Source organism: Pleurodeles waltl, chromosome 4_2, assembly GCF_031143425.1.
Source record: "Pleurodeles waltl isolate 20211129_DDA chromosome 4_2, aPleWal1.hap1.20221129, whole genome shotgun sequence".
NCBI lineage: Eukaryota > Metazoa > Chordata > Amphibia > Caudata > Salamandridae > Pleurodeles > Pleurodeles waltl.
This window is the reverse complement of record NC_090443.1, coordinates 850,981,119-851,002,302: the sequence shown is the minus strand read 5'-3', so window position 1 is coordinate 851,002,302 and position 21,184 is coordinate 850,981,119. Positions and strand designations below refer to the sequence as shown.

At 38.0% G+C, this 21,184-nt stretch overlaps 1 protein-coding gene across 10 annotated transcripts in view; it reads right to left on the bottom strand.

Annotated features, from left to right (window-relative positions):
• Positions 1 to 21,184, bottom strand: part of DAB1 (DAB adaptor protein 1) — a 3,348,596-nt gene that overhangs the window by 118,902 nt on the left and 3,208,510 nt on the right. For 4 of the 10 annotated variants that reach the window (XM_069232583.1, XM_069232587.1, XM_069232582.1 and 1 more), the window contains exons 8-9: positions 18,866 to 18,931; positions 12,279 to 12,338 (exon numbers count right to left, since the gene is read on the bottom strand). In XM_069232583.1, the coding sequence (XP_069088684.1) occupies positions 12,279 to 12,338; positions 18,866 to 18,931 (126 nt within the window). The remainder of the gene's footprint in view (positions 1 to 12,278; positions 12,339 to 18,865; positions 18,932 to 21,184) is intronic. The other 6 variants (XM_069232585.1, XM_069232586.1, XM_069232589.1 and 3 more) reach the window with 3 other exon arrangements.

The window sequence follows — 21,184 nt, the reverse complement described above, 5'->3', positions numbered from 1 at the left end:
TTCAACAATTCCAGCTCCTTCATGATTCAAGATTACTGGAATGTCAATACCTTCCAGAGCACCCCTCAAAACATGATTATCTGTCCGACAAAGTCCTGTGGCCACAAACTTAGCACGGACTTCATGAGCCCTTTGCTGCACCACATCTACTTCCTCGATTGAGAGAGGTTTTCCTACTTCCCATGCCACAGCTACCTTGCAGGCAATGACCCAAAATATTTGTGAGTCCAACTGGCGTCAACTGAAAGTTCAAAGTGGAAAAGCATTTCAATGTCAAAGGCTACCCACTGCAACTCTTGGCAGGTTAAGACAGATGCTGTAGTGCAGGGTCTGTTACTTTACTCGAGTTTCTCATAAGTTTCCATTGCTGCCTGCTGTCCTCCAGAATATCTCTACATGCAGGAGAAGAGATGATCATTTGCACCCTCTAGGATCAGGGTTGCTCAGCGCATTGCAACTTGGTGAACCAAGATAAGCAATGCAGCACTAAAGCACCCATAAAACCTATGTTCTTGGTCATCAAGAGTCATTATGATTTTTTTTCATAAAGTTAATGTCCCTTTTATGTTTACTGGGACGGGAATGTACAAGGCCAGACTCTTAGCTAAACGTAAAAGGACTGTGTTGACCATAAAAGCACACATTTCTCTGCTTGATAGTAAGGGCCAGTTAGGAGTTTGTTACTCACAGAATATATGATGTTTAATTGCACATTTTCCACCCTTCCATGGTATTTTGAATGGTTTTGATTTGTCTTGAAAAATGGAGTCTGTCCTTTTATGACAACCCTTGAAGGTGTATCCAAAGATGTACACATACACTACATATCTAGGAAAGGACTTGTCTTACTATGGTGTTAGTGCTATTGCTATCTTTGCTTCTTAAATAATCATGTGATTCTCTGGGTATGCAAGCCCTCATAGATTGCAAAGACTGTGTTTAATTTCCTGAGCAAAATATGGGTGAAGTCATAAAAACCTAGGCACAAGCCATTCAAAGGCTTTGGTCTCAACAATGAGGCCATTGACTATGGGCGCTGTTTTGTGTATGTTGAATCAGTGGACTTGATTTGAAAAAAAGTCCATGAGTAGCAAAACAGTTGAGAACCATACAACATTTTTAAAAACATTGGTCGTGCACACTGAACTTAACATTATTATTAGTGCACTGAGTCTGCAGTATCAATTGGAAGATTGCTGACTCAGCACAGTTAGCAACAAAGGCAGGAGTTCCTCAGTAGTTCACTGACTCCTGATGAAGTAAGCACTGCATGGTGTTTAATGGCTGAACACTTGGGTAGCTTCCCCCCCACATCATAAAGACCCTGTCCCACAGCAACAGGTCATATGCGTCCATTTGAGAGGGCTAGAAAAACATCAGCAGTTGGGAATCTGTATGGCTGCTAATAACCTACTCCAAACACTGGTGGACAACACTCCGAAAGACTGTGAATGAACACCTTTTTAATTTGCTGCACTTTCTGCATCAGAAGTACAAGAGGTGATCAGCAGGGGGCAATGGCCAAAGAGGAAAATTGAATAACGGATTCCAACTGCAGAACATTTTCAGCTATCCCTCATGGCTCAAAATCCTGAATGCTAGGATGGCTACTTGAAAGCTTTGTAGGTATTGAAATGAGATAAGAACTAATGTTTAAAAATCTGAAAAAACACTGAAATACACCAGTTATAGTTTATGTCATGTAACCATAACTTGGACCCCCATCTTCCACTGCTTATGACCTCACATATTACTTTGGGGGCAGTGGTACTCATTAGTAATCGAAATACTGCTCTTTAAATCTAATGAGTGATGTCATCAATGTTGTAATTTAACATGTCATGAGTGATGGTGATAAGCAGTTGATTACGGTGAGACAAGTTATAGTTAACTGTCTACACTGTAACTGACAGAATATAGGGTTTTGGGGTTTTAATGTTATTTCCTGTTTCATTCTAACAAATAAGTATAATGTCATTTTACACTTAGTTTTCCTCAGTGAATTTCAGTTTTTTAAAATCACATTCTAAATTGGCTCAGTCCTCAACCCTGTATGAGCTCTCAATCCTTGCTGCGTAAACTCTTAGGCCATGTACAGAGGGGTTGGCCACAGGGCATGGCCTCAATGCCAAGGCCTACACCCAACCTTTAGAAGGCCGCCAACCCCTGCTCGCATAGCCACCGGTTGTACCCTCACATATTACATTACTCATGAGATGTTCAATGACTACATTGATAACATCCCTAATGACCTCCAGAATTACATCACTGATATTTGAGGGTGTGAGCTATTGTTAAAATAGGGCACAAGTTATAGCTACTTCAGATAAATATAGGTGGTGAATTTCAGAATTTCAGTTGTTTTGTTGTTTAAAAAAGTTATGCTTTCATTGACAATGTGACAGTGTCATCTGACTATAACGTCCTTTTAACCTTTGTTTTTTAGTGAGAAAAAATATACACACACACACACACACACATGTATACACATATATATATATGTATATATATACATATATATAATAAACATATACATATATATAATAAACATATATAAATATATATATACAATACATGTCCAATTTACACTCTTACCCATTATGTATCATATATATTTTTTCAAGTTTAATAACACTAATTGCGCACTATTAATTTCACTTTGAATAAAACAGACTTTCCTTTTTTGCAACCTAACTACACACAAATAAACATGTAACATACAAAACATATAGGCGGTCATTACAAATATGGCGGTCTGGACCGCCATGCCGGCGGTGGCGGAAATTACCGGCATGGTGGTCCGGACCGCCAGATTTTGTTCACAGGCATGGGCAGTGCAGGGGCCCCCATGCACAACCCGGTCGCGCATGTCACTGCCTGATTTACAGGCAGTGATATGCGCAACGGGTGCAGCTGCACCCACCACACTGCTACTTTGACGACGGCTCCATATGGAGCCGTCGGCAATGTCCAGGCCCAGCATTTTGTTGGGCCGGCTGGCGGAAACACTGTTTCCACCCACCGGCACAGTGGAATGTGTTGATTGGGCCGGTGGTGTCCTCAAAGGGATGGCGGTCTGTTTTTAGACCGCCAGGCTGAACTCAGCGGGAAATCCCGCCGAGTTCATAATGAGGCCCTTAATGTGCAATATTGTCCAATATTTCCTTTTTGTTGTTCTGGTGACATTTACAAACAACATGGGATTAGCCTTGTAGTTTATGATGTCGTCAGAACTGTTTACCTAAAGTAACAAGTGAACTACTACTTCGAATTCTACAGTGAACCAATGAGATCACTACTCATTTATAGAGTTATGAATTTTTGATTTTAGAAAAAAAAACTCCTTTGTGATGTTTCAAATATGTATTACTTCATTGGACAGGAGATTGAGAAGCCTTTCTCTTCAAGCTGGAACTAACTATGAGCACTGATTAGAATTGGAATGTTTAGGTTATGTTTATCTTTAATGAACAGATGGTTGAAAAAAATGGGCAATGGTCAGAGCCAGTGGAATTATGCAATTCTGTGGCTGTTACATCTATCCTAAATGGACTGAAATTATACTGCTTGATAATGTGCCTCATTATGCTGCATAATTTGCCTTTTCTTGCCTCATAGTGTAGATAATCCTGAGGTATGCTTCTTCTGATGCTCTGCTAATCTAGTCAAGTGGCTAGCTAAAGAGGGGATTCCGGGCATACATTAAAGAAGTTACATTTGCTATGAAAGGAATGCCACCATCATTTTGGGGATACAAATCCGTTCATTGCCACACAGACTCTAACCACAGTAAACTTTTTTAATTGCATAATGATGTTCTTGAAATTGCATTTAAATATATAACACATATTTCTATGTGTGTGTGTAATGTATATACAGATTTATTTATATATATATATACAATATATATATATATATATATACATATATATATATATATATATTGTATATATCTTTATATATTTCTCATGCTAGTAAGTTGTAAAAATATGTTTTATTTACTTCAAATACATAAAAGCTGACCAAGACATTTAAACAGTCCTGCCTTCTACTGGGTACATTTATCTAATGTATATATTATAGAGGCAGCAGGAGCATTTCTACACTTATGGCTAAGCCAGCACTTCCATTGAAAAGTACTTTTGAATTTTCACTAACATTTGATTAATCTGTATGAAACTGTCCTAAAAAGGTGCATTGACTTTGGGTCCTTAATAACCATTTTAATGCAGATCTTTCAAGTGGGGTGTCTAAACCTAGGGGGCTGCCAAAAGTGGTACTTCTCAGTTTTTTGCTCCTTGAAGCAGACAAAATGGCATGTAAATAGAACTTTACTTTAAGGAAGTGCTTTAGCTTGGTGTTTTTGATAAATCGTCATTTAAAGTGTGTTCTGTTTTGTAAATGAATTTTTTTTGTAGTTATCTACACCATAGATTCTCAGATCTTCTATGGAATCATGACTCCATTGAGGATTCACAACTTCAATTAAACAAGCATTTGTAATGCAAAAGGTCTCACATTTACTTGAGTTGGAGCTATTGGAATTATAAATGCATAATTGGACTTTTTTTGCCACATTAATTGGTCAACCCTGCACCATATTTTGATCCTTTCTACCACATAATAACAGTGGCCCTGCATATAACTAAAGAGCCCGTAGGCCTAGTCGAATATGTGTTTAAACATGGCCCTCAAAACACAGAATACTCCCAGGTGCAAAACATATATACTTGGCAGTTGAGGCAGGTGACATTGCCCACGGGGCAATGAATAAGTAATCATAATCCAAGAAATGTTGTTTCCTGGATCACTGTCCTTTTACTGTAGTCTGGGGAGTTGTCAAAACACCCATGATTTTTCACATGTTTGAGAAGAGCCACCTCACATGATATTATTGATCCTTAGTGAGTCTTGAAATGAAATATTAGTTATAAAATATTGAACATTGTATAGCATATTTACCTGTAAGCTCTCCCCGAGGCTAGTTTTATAAATACACGCACACACAGCTCAAGTTTCACAGACTCAAGTGTGTGTAGTTCATCTAGTCAGGTTTCTGCTATTTATTCACAGCTTGTATCACATTATAAAAATAGAACTACAAGACCCAGAATGGAAAGCTGCAACATAAACTAAATGAGTGAATCAAGCATCAAAGTAGGGAGCTTGACAACTCTACGAATACTATTCTAAGGGGTGGTTTCCAGCTTGCATCACGTTACAAAAATAAAATTACAAGTTCCAGAATGAATAAGTGTACTAAGTAGATCAGAGTGCATATAATGTACAAATGTCAAAATAACTCTGGCGATTAAGAATCTTTTTGGAGAGAGAACAAACCTTTGACTAGTGGAAGTTTGGACTCATTATAAGGTAGTGCAGATGGTTAATGTTCTTTCTGGAGAGAGAACGTACTTTTGCTCAGTGGAAAGTGGGAGTCATAATAAGGTAGTGCACAGGGTTGATGTGCCTGCTGCAAGGAACTTGTACTAGACAAATCACAAAGTGCACATAATGTAAAAATGTCAAAATAACTGGTGATTTATGATCTTTCTGGAGTGAGAACTTACTTTTGTCTAGTGGAAGCTTGGAGTCATCATAAGGTAGCACACATGGTTAATATATCTGCTGCCAAGAATGCGTATTAAGCAGATCAGAGTGCATATAATGTAAAAATGATACCGTCATGGCAGCCAAGAGAAGGTACTTTGTCTAGTGGAAGCTTGGAGTCATCATAAGGTAGCGCACAGTGTTAATGTGCCTGTTGCAAAGAACGTGTAGTAGGCAAATCACAAAGGGGGTCATTCTGACCCTGGCGGTAATTACCGCCATGGCGGAGGTCGGCGGTAGCACCGCCAGCCTGGCATTCTGACCGCGGCGGTTCAGCCGCGGCCAGAAACGGAAACCCGCTGACTTCCCGCTGCCCTTGAGAATCCTCCATGGCGGCGGAGCGTGCTCCGCCGCCATGGGGATTCTGACACCCCCTACCGCCATCCGGTTCCTGGCGGTTCTCCCGCCAGGAACAGGATGGCGGTAGGGGGTGCCGCGGGCCCCTGGGGGCCCCTGCAGTGCCCATGCCAATGGCATGGGCACTGCAAGGGCCCCCGTAAGAGGGCCCCACGGAGAATTTCAGTGTCTGCTTTGCAGGCACTGAAATTCGCGACGGGTGCAACTGCACCCGTCGCACCTTCCCACTCCGCCGGCTCCATTCTGAGCCGGCGTCCTCGTGGGAAGGGTGTTTCCCGCTGGGCTGGCGGGCGGACTTTCGGCGGTCGCCCGCCGGCCCAGTGGGAAAGCCAGAATGACCGCCGCGGTCTTTTGACCGCGGAGCGGTCTTTCGGCGGGAACCGCTTGGCGGGTGGCGACCGCCGTCCGCCGCGGTCAGAATCACCCCCAAAGTGTATGTAATGTAAAAATATCAAAATAACTCTGGTGATTGATGTTCTTTCTGGAGAGAGAACATACTTTTGTCTAGTGGAAGTTTGGAGTCATCATAAGGTAGCACACAGGTTTAATATGCCTGCTGCAAAGAATGTGTACTAAGCAGATCAGAGTGCATATAATGTAAAAACGATACCGCAGATCGAGTTCATGCTCTGAGCGCTATGAGTGCCATGGCAGCCAAGAGAACGTACTTTCTCTAGTGGAAGCTTGGAGCCATCATAAGGTAGTGCACAGGGTTAATCTGTCTGCTGAAAAGAACGTGTACTAGGCAAATCACAAAGTGCATGTAATGTAAAAATATCAAAATAACTCTGGTGAATTATGTTCTTTCTGGAGAGAGAACATACCTTTGTCTAGTGGAAGCGTGGAGTCATCATAAGATAGCGCATAGGGTTAATATGCCTGCGGCAAAGATCATGTACTAAGCAGATTAAAGATCATGTAGTAAGCGGATCAGAGTGCATATAATGTAAAAACAATACAGCCTATCGAGTTCGGGCTCTGAGCGCTGTTAGCACCATGGCAGCCAAGGGAACATACTTTTGTCTAGTGGAAGCTTGCAGTCATCATAAGGTAGCACAAAGGGTTGATTTGACTGCTGCAAAGAATGTGTACTAAGCAGATCAGAGTGCACATAATGTAGAGACGATACCACTGATCAGGTTTGTGCTCTGAGCACTGTGAGTGCCATGACAGGCAAGAGAACGTACTTTTGTCTAGTGGAAGCTTGGAGTCATCATAAGGTAGTGCACAGGATTAATGTGGCTGCTGCAAAGGAGGTGCACTAGGCAAATGACACTGTGCATGTAATGAAAAAATGTCAAAATAACTCTGATGATTTATGTTCTTTCTGGAGAGAGAATGTACTTTTGTCTAGTGGTAGCTTGGAGTCATAATAAGGTAGTGTACAGGGTTAATGTGCCTGCGGCAAAGAACATGTATTAGGCAAATTACAAAGTGCATATACTGTAAAAATGTCAAAATTACTGGTGATTTATGTTCTTTCTGGAGAGAGAACATCATTTTGTCCAGTGGAAGCTTGGAGTCATCATTAGGTAGCGCACAGGTTTAGTATGCCTGCTGTAAAGAGCATGCACTAAGCAGATCAAAGTGCATATAATGTAGAAATGAGACCACAGATCGAGTTCGCGCTCTGAGCACTGAGAGTGCCATTGCAGCCAAGAGAACATACTTTGTCTAGTGGAAGCTTGGAGCCATCATAAGGTAGTGCACAGGGCTAATGTGCCTGCAGCAAAGAAAGTGTACTAGGCAAATGACAAAGTGCATGTAATTTAAAAATGTCAAAATAAGTCTGGCGATTTATGTTTTTTCTGGAGAAAGAACGTACTTTTGTCTAGTGGAAGCTTGGAGTTATCATAAGGTAGTGCACAGGGCTAATGTGCCTGCAGCAAAGAAAGTGTACTAGGCAAATGACAAAGTGCATGTAATTTAAAAATGTCAAAATAAGTCTGGCGATTTATGTTTTTTCTGGAGAAAGAACGTACTTTTGTCTAGTGGAAGCTTGGAGTTATCATAAGGTAGCACACAGGGATAATATGCCTGCTGCAAAGATTATTTACTAAGCAGATCAGAGTGTGTTTAATGTAAAAACAATACAGCCTATCAAAATAGCACTCGTAGCGATGTGAGCGCCATTGCAGCCAAGAGAACATTTTTTGTCTAGTGAAAGCTTGCAGTCATCATAAGGTATCACACAGGGTTAATTTGCCTGCTACAAAGAATGTGTACTAAGCAGATCAGAGTGCACATAATGTAAAAATTGTACCACTGATCTGGTTCGCGCTTTGAGCACTGTGAGTGCCATGGCAGGTAAGAGAACGTACTTTTGTCTAGTGGAAGCTTAGAGTCATCATAAGGTAGTGCACAGGGTTAGTGTGCCTGATGCAAAGGATGTGCACTAGGCAAATCACAAAGTGCATGTAATGTAAAACTGTCAAAATAACTCTGCCTATTTATGTTCTTTCTGGAGAGAGAATGTACTTTTGTCTAGAGGAGTCATCATAAGATAGTACAGAGGTGTAATATGCCTGCTGTAAAGAACGTGTGCTAAGCAGATCAGAGCGCATATAATGTAAAAACGATACAGCTGATCACTTTTGCGCTCTGAGAGCTGTGAGCATAATGGCAGCCACGAAGGGCAGACAAAAGAAAACAGTAGTTTGCCCACCCTGAAAAATATCAGCAATCATGCAATTATCCCTGTAATAGGGTCGGTGTCCAAGGTGGTAACAAATTTAAAGAAGTTCCAAATGGCGTCATGTGATTTTTGAAAGGCAATCCCACGAATAAATGAAAGTGATGGATCTGAGGTCAGCATGGTTAAAACCCACAATACTTACAACAGGTCAAAGCGCTTGCGGGCTCGACCTAAAAAAAAAGTATTCGATTAGGGAGCTTTTCCTCCATTGTCTATTGTGGTGTTGTGAATCCAACTGCAGATTCACAGATCTGCCATGCTCTGACTGACTGATCATTACTGAAAATCTTTTGTTGTCACCATTACCAAATTCAGTGCACTCCAGTTCTGTGCTGGAAAAAATTAAAATAATAAGGGCATCAGGGAGTCGGGCGAACCTAACCTGACCCCCACACTGGTGTAGGGAGGCACCAAAAAAGCCCCCTGGCAATAAAATAAATATAAAAAAAAATTATAACAGGATTTGTAAATTCTATGCTGGACTCCTGGATCATGGACCCTAAAACTGTGTGAATCTAGCATAGAATTTGTGAATTCAGAAAAAGATGCAAAAAATAATCATTCAGTGTGCTATGCCAATGGCCACATGTAGAGGTTCGATGAACACATCAGCTTAGCAGTATGCAGTGCCTAGAGCCCAGTCCAAACATGCAAACTGTAACTCAAATAACAAATGCAATGTTTGTGACTTCAAAATACTTATCCCAATATGTAACAACATCTTAAGGCACAAATTAATTACATATTACATACTCAAACCAATAAGTAAAACTTAACTTAATAAAAAGTTAGTCTTTCAATGTTAAAAGTAATAGGATATGTAATCTCATCTGTAAGATTATTTGCAGTATTGTAATGGCATATGTCACATAAATGGTGAAGTCAAGACAAGAGCATTTGCATTGGGGGTGGAAGTTATGTTTTGCATGTCAGATGTGCAAGTAATTTATTATAGTCCTAACTATAGTCCGTGATATTTGCAGTTAATTTCTAAGGTCTTTTTTAAACATAAATCAATGTGTTATAACTAAGGCAAACCATAATTTCACTTTAACCTTTGTTTTATGTTCAGCATGAAATATAATCCTAAAGTCCTAAGGTACCTTACTTCAATGATACTAGCTTATTTATTTCCATTCTGGCATGCATTTTAAAAACATTCAATTGAGGCACAATGCAATAAACTCATTCAAGAAACGAAAAATAAATTAAATATGTCTTTTCACAGTGAGGCAACTGTACCTAAAAGACCAATAAAAAAGGAGGATTTGAAGCAAATATAAATTCAGATTAGTATAGAAGGTTCAATCACTGTATATAAAAGAAGAACCCTTGACCCAGGTTGAAATCATTTGAAAAGACTGGCAGATGTATCTTTGGTACATGGATAGAAACAGAAACGTGATTTCTTTTGCAATGCAGACAGTATGACAGAAAAGAGCCAATTTAGCAAAACCTCACCTGGAACTATGCACTCTAAATGCTTACAATAGAAGTGTACCACTAAAGATGAAAGAAAACCAGAACAACTACATGCCACAAAGACATTTTCACATTAAAAACCTGAAACATTATATGATTTGCTTTATAGCTTTATGAAAGTCTTAAATTCCACTTTGAAAAGAAACCATACAAAGGTGTTCCTTTTCAAGTGTCTTTTCGAAAACCTCCTTGAGAATTCAGTGTAGGTGGAAGTCAATTTGTGATGCTTCACCCCAGAGGCATTTGTTTGAATGTGATATTCTATGACAGCCTTGCATACAAAGGCTCACTTCAGACGTGACCTTAAGAAAAAGTGGTTTCACTTAAAGGTTAAGAATAGGTGCAGAACTAAAGGGGTGGAATAACAAGATACCTAAAATAGATGATATGGGCTTCAATGAATCCTGAGGATATTATTTTATCATGTTGCAAAACCACACCTTCTAAAGCCATACTTATAACTTATGTGCATTGAGAATCAGAAAGAGGCTAGACTAAGTCCATGATTTCATGGAGTTTTGAATGTGAATGTGTCACTTTTTTACAAATCTCTCACAAAAATTACAACTCTCCACAGCATTGACAACATAAAAAAGGTTGCCACACTATTTCATACATCAACAAACAATAACTTGATAAGCATGGAAATCTTTATTTCACAATGTAGTATAGATATAAGATTGGTTTGCTAATAGCAAACACACTCTTGGATAATAAATTCAAACATCTATGGATCACACACTGTTAGAGTGCATCATAACTACCTTAAAACATCTTCTTTAATCCATGAATGTGCTGAAACTGATGTATTTGGTTATAGCATTTTGGAAATCTGGTACAAAGGTCCCTTATCACACATTGGCAATGGCCCGTACCTTTATACTCACAGAGAGTGAGCATTGCTGTCATCTATTCCCTTTCTTGGGACACCTTCCAATCCATTTATCCATAACAACTATTTTGATTTTGGGTATTGAGTTTTGGGTCCTGACTTGATGTTTGATTTTGCGTTCATTTGTATTTTCACTTCCCTGTGTTCCTTCCCAAGTCATCTTAGTGCTAACACCTCTCATTTTATTTACAAGTGTCTGTTAAGTGGACCTCTTACCAGCTGTATGTATGTGTGCCTACAAAATGGCCACCATCAATAAAATAAAAGAGAGTTGTGCAAAAGGAGGTGTTGGATGTAAAAAACAATGGGAGCAGACAATCAGGAGTACAGATTCATTAACTCACTTCTTAATAACTTTCTCTTCCATCACAGATTTTACTTTATCTTAAGTTGGGCTGTCAAGCAATTGAGATGGAGGAAATGTTCTATATTTAAATTAACCTTTTCCTTTTGATTAATCAGAGCATTCCAGGGTCCTTTTGACCCTTATACTTTCCACTCAAGCAAAGCTACCTTGAGAATCCAATCCTTCCACGTCTTAAAAACCAGAGAGCTGTCACTTACTCTTCATTCACAGAATAAAATGTAATATGCTTAGGTCTTTTTCGTTTTACAGCTTCAAATGTAAGCATGATTTCTTTCATAGATGCCTCTACAAATGTGTCTTCCCTCTCAAGCCATTAATATTTAAACTTCAGCCTTCAACTAGAATGTTACATGGGTCTACCACTGTTCTCAGTTTCCAACCTTAGTCCCTGCTTAACCTTTAAAAGTGTTGCTTCAAGTTTCTAAAGATTGTCCTGGAAGTCTTTTATATTTTGACCACATTCTTTATGAGCCTTTTAATGTCTTTATATTCACCTTTCCTTTCACTCTGCCACCACCTTTAATATCTAGGTTCACATCACTGGGAGGACTTTCACAATAGACTTACCACATTTTCAGTAACTTTTCCCATACTGATTTTGTTCGGCATTGCTTAGAACTTGTCCATTTGTATTGATCAATTTTTTCAGGGGAAATATAAAGAAATCATTGGGATCACTGGTTTTGGTGCATGTCCTCCCATAAAAACAGGTATATGCATTAAAAATAATGCAAGCTGTCCATTTTCTGTAAGTGAAATTATTGGTGTGGTAAGTTGTACTTACCATTTAAATATGGTCTGATTATCATATCATCTTATGCATCATCTCATGAAGATGTGTGTCTACTGCACAAAGAAATAGAAAGCATACGTACACTTACAGGTTGACTTTTTGGCACATCATAAACACCTTCTTTCTTTTGACTGGTGGGAACCTGCATGAGGGCAAATTAAGCAATACATTTAATGAGCTGTAATTGCTATTCAGTACTTTTTCTGCTTATACATTTTAGATCCCATTTGCATAGCAATACAATGCAATTCAAATTAAGCTCTATGTGTAATAATTCAAATCAAATATAGTTAATTTATTTGTACGCTGATTAAATATATGGCAATGACAAAATCTAAGTGTCAAATGTCATGGTGTCAGTGCAGTTATGCCCTTAAATAGTCACCCTGTAAGAATAAGTTTTGCAATATATGAAGGATGAAATGATTAAACGTCTGATGTAAAAGCTATGAAAAAAATGAACTGCACCCATAGTGGTTGAAAATCTGACTTTGGAAACATACAGCTTTCTCTGACTTTCACTGAAAAACAAGCCATACCTAACTAGGGATGGATTTCAGAAGACCTCACTTCATATGATCTTTTATTAAAATTGGGTATTTGCTCCCAGATCTAAATGAACCTATCCTATTATCTCTCAAGAAATAGTGATTGAAATAGATTCTAAAGAAATTAATTAACACTTGGAAGAGAAAAGAAGATAAGGGTAATACAGAACTCCTCATTATCACGATGCGTTTTACATATTTGCAGAGTGAGTGCATCCATCACTTATTTAATTCTGACACTATTTTCTTGCATTGAATCTAATGTTATAGCATATAGAGGTGAACTCCAGTATTTTAATATTGCTATGAAAGTAGATAAAATCACTGTCATTGGCACAGAAAAGTTGCACACACCTCACACAGTACAGGTTGAAGATCCACATTGTCATATTAATCAAAATGCCACTCAGAGAGGTACTATTTTTAGGAAACCTTGCCTGAATCATTCATGAGAAATCATAATTAGCATTTTGAGATGGTACGGCTACATCCTGTAATTTGATTGTGACTTAGTGGGTATGACCATTATATTAAGTGGCTCACACTTTATTGACCCACGGCAATACCGATTAGTAGGCTATATCATACCAAGAGAAAAGATGCAATGTGGTAGAAGTGATTGATACATTCTCAACACCTTTCTTCAGATGAGTAAGTTGTGTTTCAAGTGGAATTTTTGTTAAGCAGGTGATGTTGGTATATGGTATGTTTCTGAATATTGAAATAGAATATTTATGTGCAAATATTTTGCGCTTAGTGGAAAACAGATATCATTGATTAAATTCAGGCTCTACTATTGAGTGCAGTATGGAACATTATTTATTAACTTTTTGAGTATTTTGCATAGTCACACTTCACCTTCTGGTCACATAAGAACTCTTGATCAATGCAGTGATGAACCAGGATTTCATCTTACTGATTGGGGGAAAACCTGAGCTAGATATAGGGAATGGTCACTTTTGAGGTATTTCTCAGCTGCCCCTACTAAATTAAGATCATTCAAGTCTCAGGCTACTCTGCACAGCAGAAATATCAGCCATCTCGGACAGCAGAGATAGCTAGATCCTAGTTTGATAGTTCCTATGCCTCCAGAGACCCTCATCTGTGTGTCTGTGACTTGACATCTTCTTGGAACAGATAAAAGAATGTCTGAAAATTTCTGGCAGGAATATATCAATGTATCAAATTCCAAAGGAAACCAGGGTGTTTGATCCAGCTGGCTTCATGCATAATACAAATAGTTTTAAATGTGCTCTTTACCTCTTTACAAGCGGAATGATTTCAGGTCTGTTTTCTCATGATTGTATTTTCAAAAACATAATGGCTGTCTGGATTTCAGTGCACTGAGAGTCTTGTGGATCCCAGTGTATATTACATTGTTGTAATTCAGTTGAACCATTTCTAGAATGTACATACAAATGTTAGCTAGAAAAAGCAGAAGTATTTTCAGCTTTGATTTGCAGTGTTCACAATGGTGTCTAAATTAAATGTATTTCTTCATTTTAAAGTTATGTTCTCTGTAGCAAAGTAAAATTAGTACCACTTCACTGAGTTAGCAATAATAGCTCTGTGTACAAAACCACTATAAGGTTCAAGTTTAGTCAAGCCTCTAACCAGGAGTAAAGTGTGTGCCAGTTTATGTTAGTCCTCAATTGCTGCAAATACTACAACAGTTGTTTAGAGGAACTCAATTCTGAATAATTAAATTTTCTGAAATGAAAGTGGTTTCTGCCAGCTTTGAGTCTTAGGTCTGAAGCCTCAGACTTCCTGAGATCTGCCACCACACTCTGTTTCCACTGCGATGTTGTGTGTCCTTTGATGGAACAAATGCATGATAGACAATAATGGTTCCAGCTGATGATGTTGTGGTTAGTCTGAATTTGCAAACAGTCTGATTCTTCCATCCAGTAACCCTTCAATGTCCTAGATGATTAAATGTTATTCCTGAGTTTATTAGAATCAAGACGAGTGCTTCCAGGACAGGATATACCCAGCTGAACTGCTGCATGGTTAGGCACAGTTTTGCAGCAGTTCAAATGGGTATATCCTATCCAATGCCTATTTACATCATGTTGCAGCAGTCCAGTCACGCTGTCACAAGGACTCGTTTGAATTTGATTTGATATTGGATGTTCATTATCAAATGGATTTTCCTACAGTCATACATTTATAGACGGACAATAGTGAGACTCTTACTTTATTTTGTGAATAGTAGAACTGAATCACATATAATCCTCATAATTCTAGTATTCCCAATGATCTCATTGTCTTTTCCTAAGCATGCAGGCCAAATGAATGGGAGCACATTCAAGTTGTTCCTTGGAACCAGAACATCAATTCTGCTCAATTCAAGCAGATAATGCTGTCCTTTTTCCAATGACAGACATGCATACAGATTATATTTACAAATGGCATTGATGAGGCTCTATTACCTGTGCCACAGAATGCACCTATATATTCTACATCAGTGATAAGAGGGAGTAACTTTGTGGTCTGTGCCATAAAGTACTTCTTTGCTTTGATTACTGAAATCACTCTAGGACAAATGCTGAGATGATCATGTTGATAACTGCAGCGAGCTTCAAGGACATCATTGCACAAAGCAGTCCCTCATTGAAAGTGATGCAGAAGAGATAATGATCTGTCCAGGAGACGTGTTTTGCAAATTTGGTTTCCCGATGGGCTGTGATGATCACATCTTTTAGAAGGGCTGGAAATGGATATGCTTAGGCAGCACTTTCATGGTTCCCAGATCAATGCATGAGTATCTCATTCAATCTAGGTTTGTGCTTTGCATTGTTGGACTTTTAGGCTTTCTTTTTACATTATATTATAAAGGCGACAAGTACTAGAATACAAAGCAAAATTCTGGACAAGCTGAGCTACTCTTGCACAGACCTGGGAAAGAAAAGAGCATTGGCTTAGGAGGGCCATATGCACACTGCTTGCAATGTCAGCACCAAGTATAAAGTGATTGGAGCCCTTACTGTGGGGGGGGGGGGTGCAGGATGGTGAGTATCTATAGGATTTGAAGCATTGATTATAGTATGGATTTGAAGTATATCAAGCAGTTCACAATGTTGTTGAGATGCATAGATAGTACTTGGTAAAAGTTGAATTTGGAACTTCCAGGAAAAAAGTTAATAGCTCATAACGTTCATTTGATGCTGTCTTGATGCATTTGATGAGATAAGCTTCTTTAGCACTATTGGAGGTCATGTGTCTCCCCAAAAAGCCTTGTCAGCTCTGAACAACCAATAGTGCCGGCATCATGTCAGGCTGAGGTGCATTCATCTTGTAGGCACCAAAAACTTATTAAGTACAAGCTTGTGTGAAAGAAAACCGCGGGTGCATCCATTTGGGTTACTAAGTCCAACAAACTTTTGACACTTGACAAGAATTAGCCAGCACACTAAGTTTTTTAAATTGCCACATATAAAATATGGAGCACAACTTGAGATATAAAATGTCCTAATTTAAGTGATATGTCTGCATCCTATGTAAGAGAAGAACACTCCTATACTAAAAAAGGTATAACTAGCACCTATATTTTCCGTCCATGAAATATAACAAGTAGGCTAAAAAACATTTTAGTTAAAAAAAAAAAATCATAATCACATAACTGTGAAATAGGAAGTGAATTGATAAAAATCATGAGCCTAGACGAGAGTTAAATGGAAATCACAAAATGTATGATTATTCGTGAATCCCATTTCAAATTTAGTTGTTAATTTACACAACACCAAAGTCATGGGACAACAACATTTTAATATCTAAACATGAATAGAATACATTTTCTCATATTTTAATAAAATGTTATGGACAAACATGCCATCCTTTATGATATAATTACTTAATCAAAGGAGAGGATCAGGTTTTATGTCAGTGGAGAAGATGTGTGGAGCAATAATTAAACAACCAACATTTTTAAATTATATGAATTTGAAATATTGTATGTGGAAGAGAATACAGTGTAAAAGAGGGTACTAAGAATATCTACCCCTACGTAAAGTTTTCAACTGCATCTGTGTACAAAATGTTATGAGCAAAGAAAACAAATACATGGATACACCTTGTAGACTGAAATATTAACAGTCAAATCTAGTTGTCTTTTGGGTACAACAGCCAGCGCGATTCATATGATAGATGATGAAAGAGTTTCTCAGGGGCTTTTGGAAAGGGTGGAAGTGACAGAGAAATTCTTTGTAAGGAAATATGTAGATTGAAAGGAAGACGGGTAACGTAAGCCATATGTAGGTATTTTACAGAATGTACAAATATATGCATTTGCACAATCATCAAATTCTAATAGCTGAGAAAAGTTCATTTGATATGGATGATGTGAGGACCACAGTGTGGTCTTTTATCCTTTAGTTACAAAATGAATCACACTGGCTTTGTTTCAAGTTTTGAGTTGTAAACATTCACAATGCTATCTCAAAAACTCCTAATTAGTAGTAAAATACACATATGTGTACCCTATTTAAAGAGGTATGCAAAGGCATCCAGAAAACTCAGAGGGCACTTAATATGTTTTCTTAGTACGTGTGAAAATAGTGGTATAGTTTGTTTCTCTAAATTATGAAGCAAACATGTTTTTCAACTTGGATGGTAAATTAGAAATATAGGAGACCACTCATTCTATTTCATGATGATTTATCAACAGGTCAAGCCAGACTATGTGCTTTTGGCTAACTGATGAAATGGCATATTAAGGAAAATGGGATTTCCTGTAAATCTGGGCACCAAATGGATTAAGAAGCTTGAGAGTGCTTTGATTACTAAATATTGTATAAGACTGATGTCAATAGTAACAGATAGATGTTTTTTCATTTTGAAATGCACAGTGATATTTCAAGCTTTATATGAAATTGACTTAGACTATTCAAATAGCATAAGGAAATTAATTTAAAAAAAATATTTAGGAGTGTATTTCAAACCATGTTTGTAAGTTATAAACATTTTTATTAACTTTATAAAGTGTTCATTAATGGTGTGTAATATACATATATATATATGTATATATATATATATATATATATATATATATATATATATATATATATATATATGAAATAGGTTCGGAACACTAAGAGAAATATTGAATATGTGCTAACTAGGCTGGTGATGGCATGGTGTACAGGAAAAGCAAGGGTTCTGGTAAAAGGTACATAATTTCTAAAACCAACAACAATACATTTTAGACTTATACTTCTGCACTACTCACTATATCTTGATTAATGTGAGAAAAGACCACATGCTTTTATGTTATTCTGGATCAAAGGATGTAACCAACATAATGAAAGTACTTAAATTTAAAGGGGACATTTTTCCATTTTCAATTTAGTTGCACCTGAAATAAAGTTTATTCATAAACACCTAAAGCACTGTACTCGAATACTCATTCACAGCTCGTGCATCTCTATTTGTTTCATTTAATGTGCATTATACATGAAAAACTTCACTGAAATTCTAACAGCTCTTCAATTTCATATAGATGAACAGGGAGGTCCTACACATACGTATGAAAAACATTTTAAATTGAGAATATTCTGTACTTTTAAATGTTTGTACGTGACTAAAGAAGACCTTCACGTAGGTCTCACGTAGGTCTTATAACTCCTAATTTGAGGAAATTCATATTTTTAGAGAATAGCATATGCACTATATTCAAGCCGTAGCCAGAGATGACTTAAGTTAACATTTTATAACTTACCCATGTTTGAAATATGATTATATATTACTTTATCATTATTGAAACATCTGTAGTAACAGTATCAGTTTGTGAACCTTGATATCACTGCATTCAGGCATTTATAGTGTTGATGTATACCACATAGTAAAAACTGTGCACATACAGTAAGCAATGAAAAAACAAGACAGTACTTTAAAAAACTGTGTGTTTTCTAAAAGATGGCAGTCTGTACACATTTCTGATAGATTGAAAGTGGCAAAAAATGCAAAGATAAATGGAGAAATATATAGCAGCAGTTGAAGTGATGCAGCTCAGTTGTTCTGTAGCAGATGTCTATATCACATTTCGGATTGCATCTCTCAATATAACTTTCACTTTGTATGAATTTAACATCAGCATTTGCTAACAACCGTTGCAGCTATGTACCTGGTAAATGCTTTCATCAGTATCAGGATCACGAATTGGTTCATGTCCAGCCTCAAACACAATGTACTGTTACATCAGCAGGCAGAGGGAAAGGACACAGAAAAAAAGGAGAGGAAAGAAAAGTTCTGAATTTCAGATTAAAAGTTGAAGTCAATCAGCAATTAAGAAGTGAGAGAACAGGCAGACTTGCAGAAATAAAAGGTGCCCTAATGCAGCATAGCCTGATTCACAATAGACCCTGAACCTTTCAAAGCCAACACAGGGAGGATTGTGCCTTCAAGATCCAACCAGGTCATTGAGTGCAGAATCAATTATTTGACCTTGTTTTTGAATTCATAAATCCATTTCCCATATCTTTTCCTTTTAATATGTTCTTTATGTGAGTTAATTAAATAGGTTTCTAATATATTATAACACTATTATCCAATTGCCCTGAATCTGACCCAGATGAAGCCAGAGTCATACGTTCAGGGTAAAATTGAACACAGTCTGGGAAAGGCATCTAACAAAATCAGATCTGACATGCTGGAAGGATTTCCAGGTCATACTGCGTATGCTACTTTGGAAATACAATTTGGAGAAGGGTCACTAGGGTTATGTGGGATATCCCCATGACAAAGAAACAGAGGTGGAAGGAAGACAGGTATTCAAAGGTGGAAAAGCAAGAAAAATGTGTGGGCTTGTAAGGAAAATTGGAGAATTAGTGGAAAATGAAGGAAAATGAGGCAGCATGTAGCCAACATGGGAGCTGTGAGACACACTTAGATACATTCAGACAGCATAGATAAGGTACAACACAATGCAGGTAAAAGAAAATACAGGAAGGGGGATAGTGAAGAAAAAAGGAGGAAGTCATTCTTAAAGAGACAACAGGATTAAAATGAAGGCAAGATGCAAGGTCAAGGAGAGCAGATCCTGATGGAGCAAGTGAGGATAGGGTGGTATGTAGGCAAAAAGAGTAAGAGAACAGACAGTCATAAGTTATGATTTGAGGAGGTCTCAGATTTATCACTAACTGTCCTTTTAGATGTTGATATTTCAGATTTCAATCCTGTGTTCATACACACCTGGTTAAAAATGTGGTACTGGGGCAATTGTTAAAGTATGTTATCTGGCACATTTTTAAATCAGTCATAGTTATGTTTTATTAGGTTTTGGACCACATGTTTTAGAAAAGTTAAATCAATGTTGACAGTAAAGAAAGCACTGGGACTACTTCAAGGTTCCAAATTATTCCGTACAGGGAAAACATTTGAATGGTCATACCTTTCTTAATATTTTTGACACAGGAACTCTTGAATTATTGAAGTCTAAGATATAACTTAGCTCACAGGATGATTTCAGTAACTTATGAACAGAAACAGAGTGCCATGCTGAAGTATGAACTTAAGGCACAACAGGCCTGATTTAGAGTTTGGAGAAAGGGTTACTCCATCACAAATGTGACAGATATCCCATCCATCGTATTACAATTCTCATGGGCTTTAATGGGATCGCAATACAGCAGACTGGATATCCGTCATGTTTTTGATGGAGTAACTACTCTGCAAAAATCTAAATCAGGCCCACCATTTCTTCTGCTACACCTATGACATCTAAAATGTCAGACACCTTTATTTCCAAAGTAGTTATTTAATGAAAACATTTTCGTCTTTGAATACATATCTATCAACCCCATAGAAAGACATTTTTTCCAATACATTTTCACAAATACTATGCATCTGCATTTTACACAGATGAGTATTATTTTTTCTTGCTATCTGTCACCTCAAATAAATGATGACATAGACAAAAAGTAGTATTGGGGCACTTTTTATACTATTGTACATGGTAGATGTATAAATCTGTCATGGTTATGGTTTATTGGGTTATGGACTGTATATTTTTGAATGTTTTAGGGCCTTAACAGGAGTTGGGCGTTGGAACTGTCATAACTCAAATAAGGTGGTGGTGCTGCGGCTGTCAAGCCGGCGGCCTCGCCATCTCCATATTAGGATGTTTCCACCGGGCTGACCGTTGAAAATGTTGTATTATGACATTTCCACTGGTCAGCCCGGTGAAAACAGTGTGTTGGTCTTCCTGAGGGAGCTGAGGCCAATGCCGTTGCACACAGCACCTCTGGAATGCGCACTGTCTGCAATAGTAGACAGTGTGAATTCCGAGAGAGCTGCTGGGGTGGGGGCCTGAACTGCCTTCAACATTGTCGTGGGCAGTGCAGGGGCCCCCTGTGCACCCAGAGCTGCCTTTCCACCAGCCTTTTCATGGCAGGGACCCTGCCATGGAAAGGGTGTCAAAAATCAAAGTTGTGATGGGCATGGC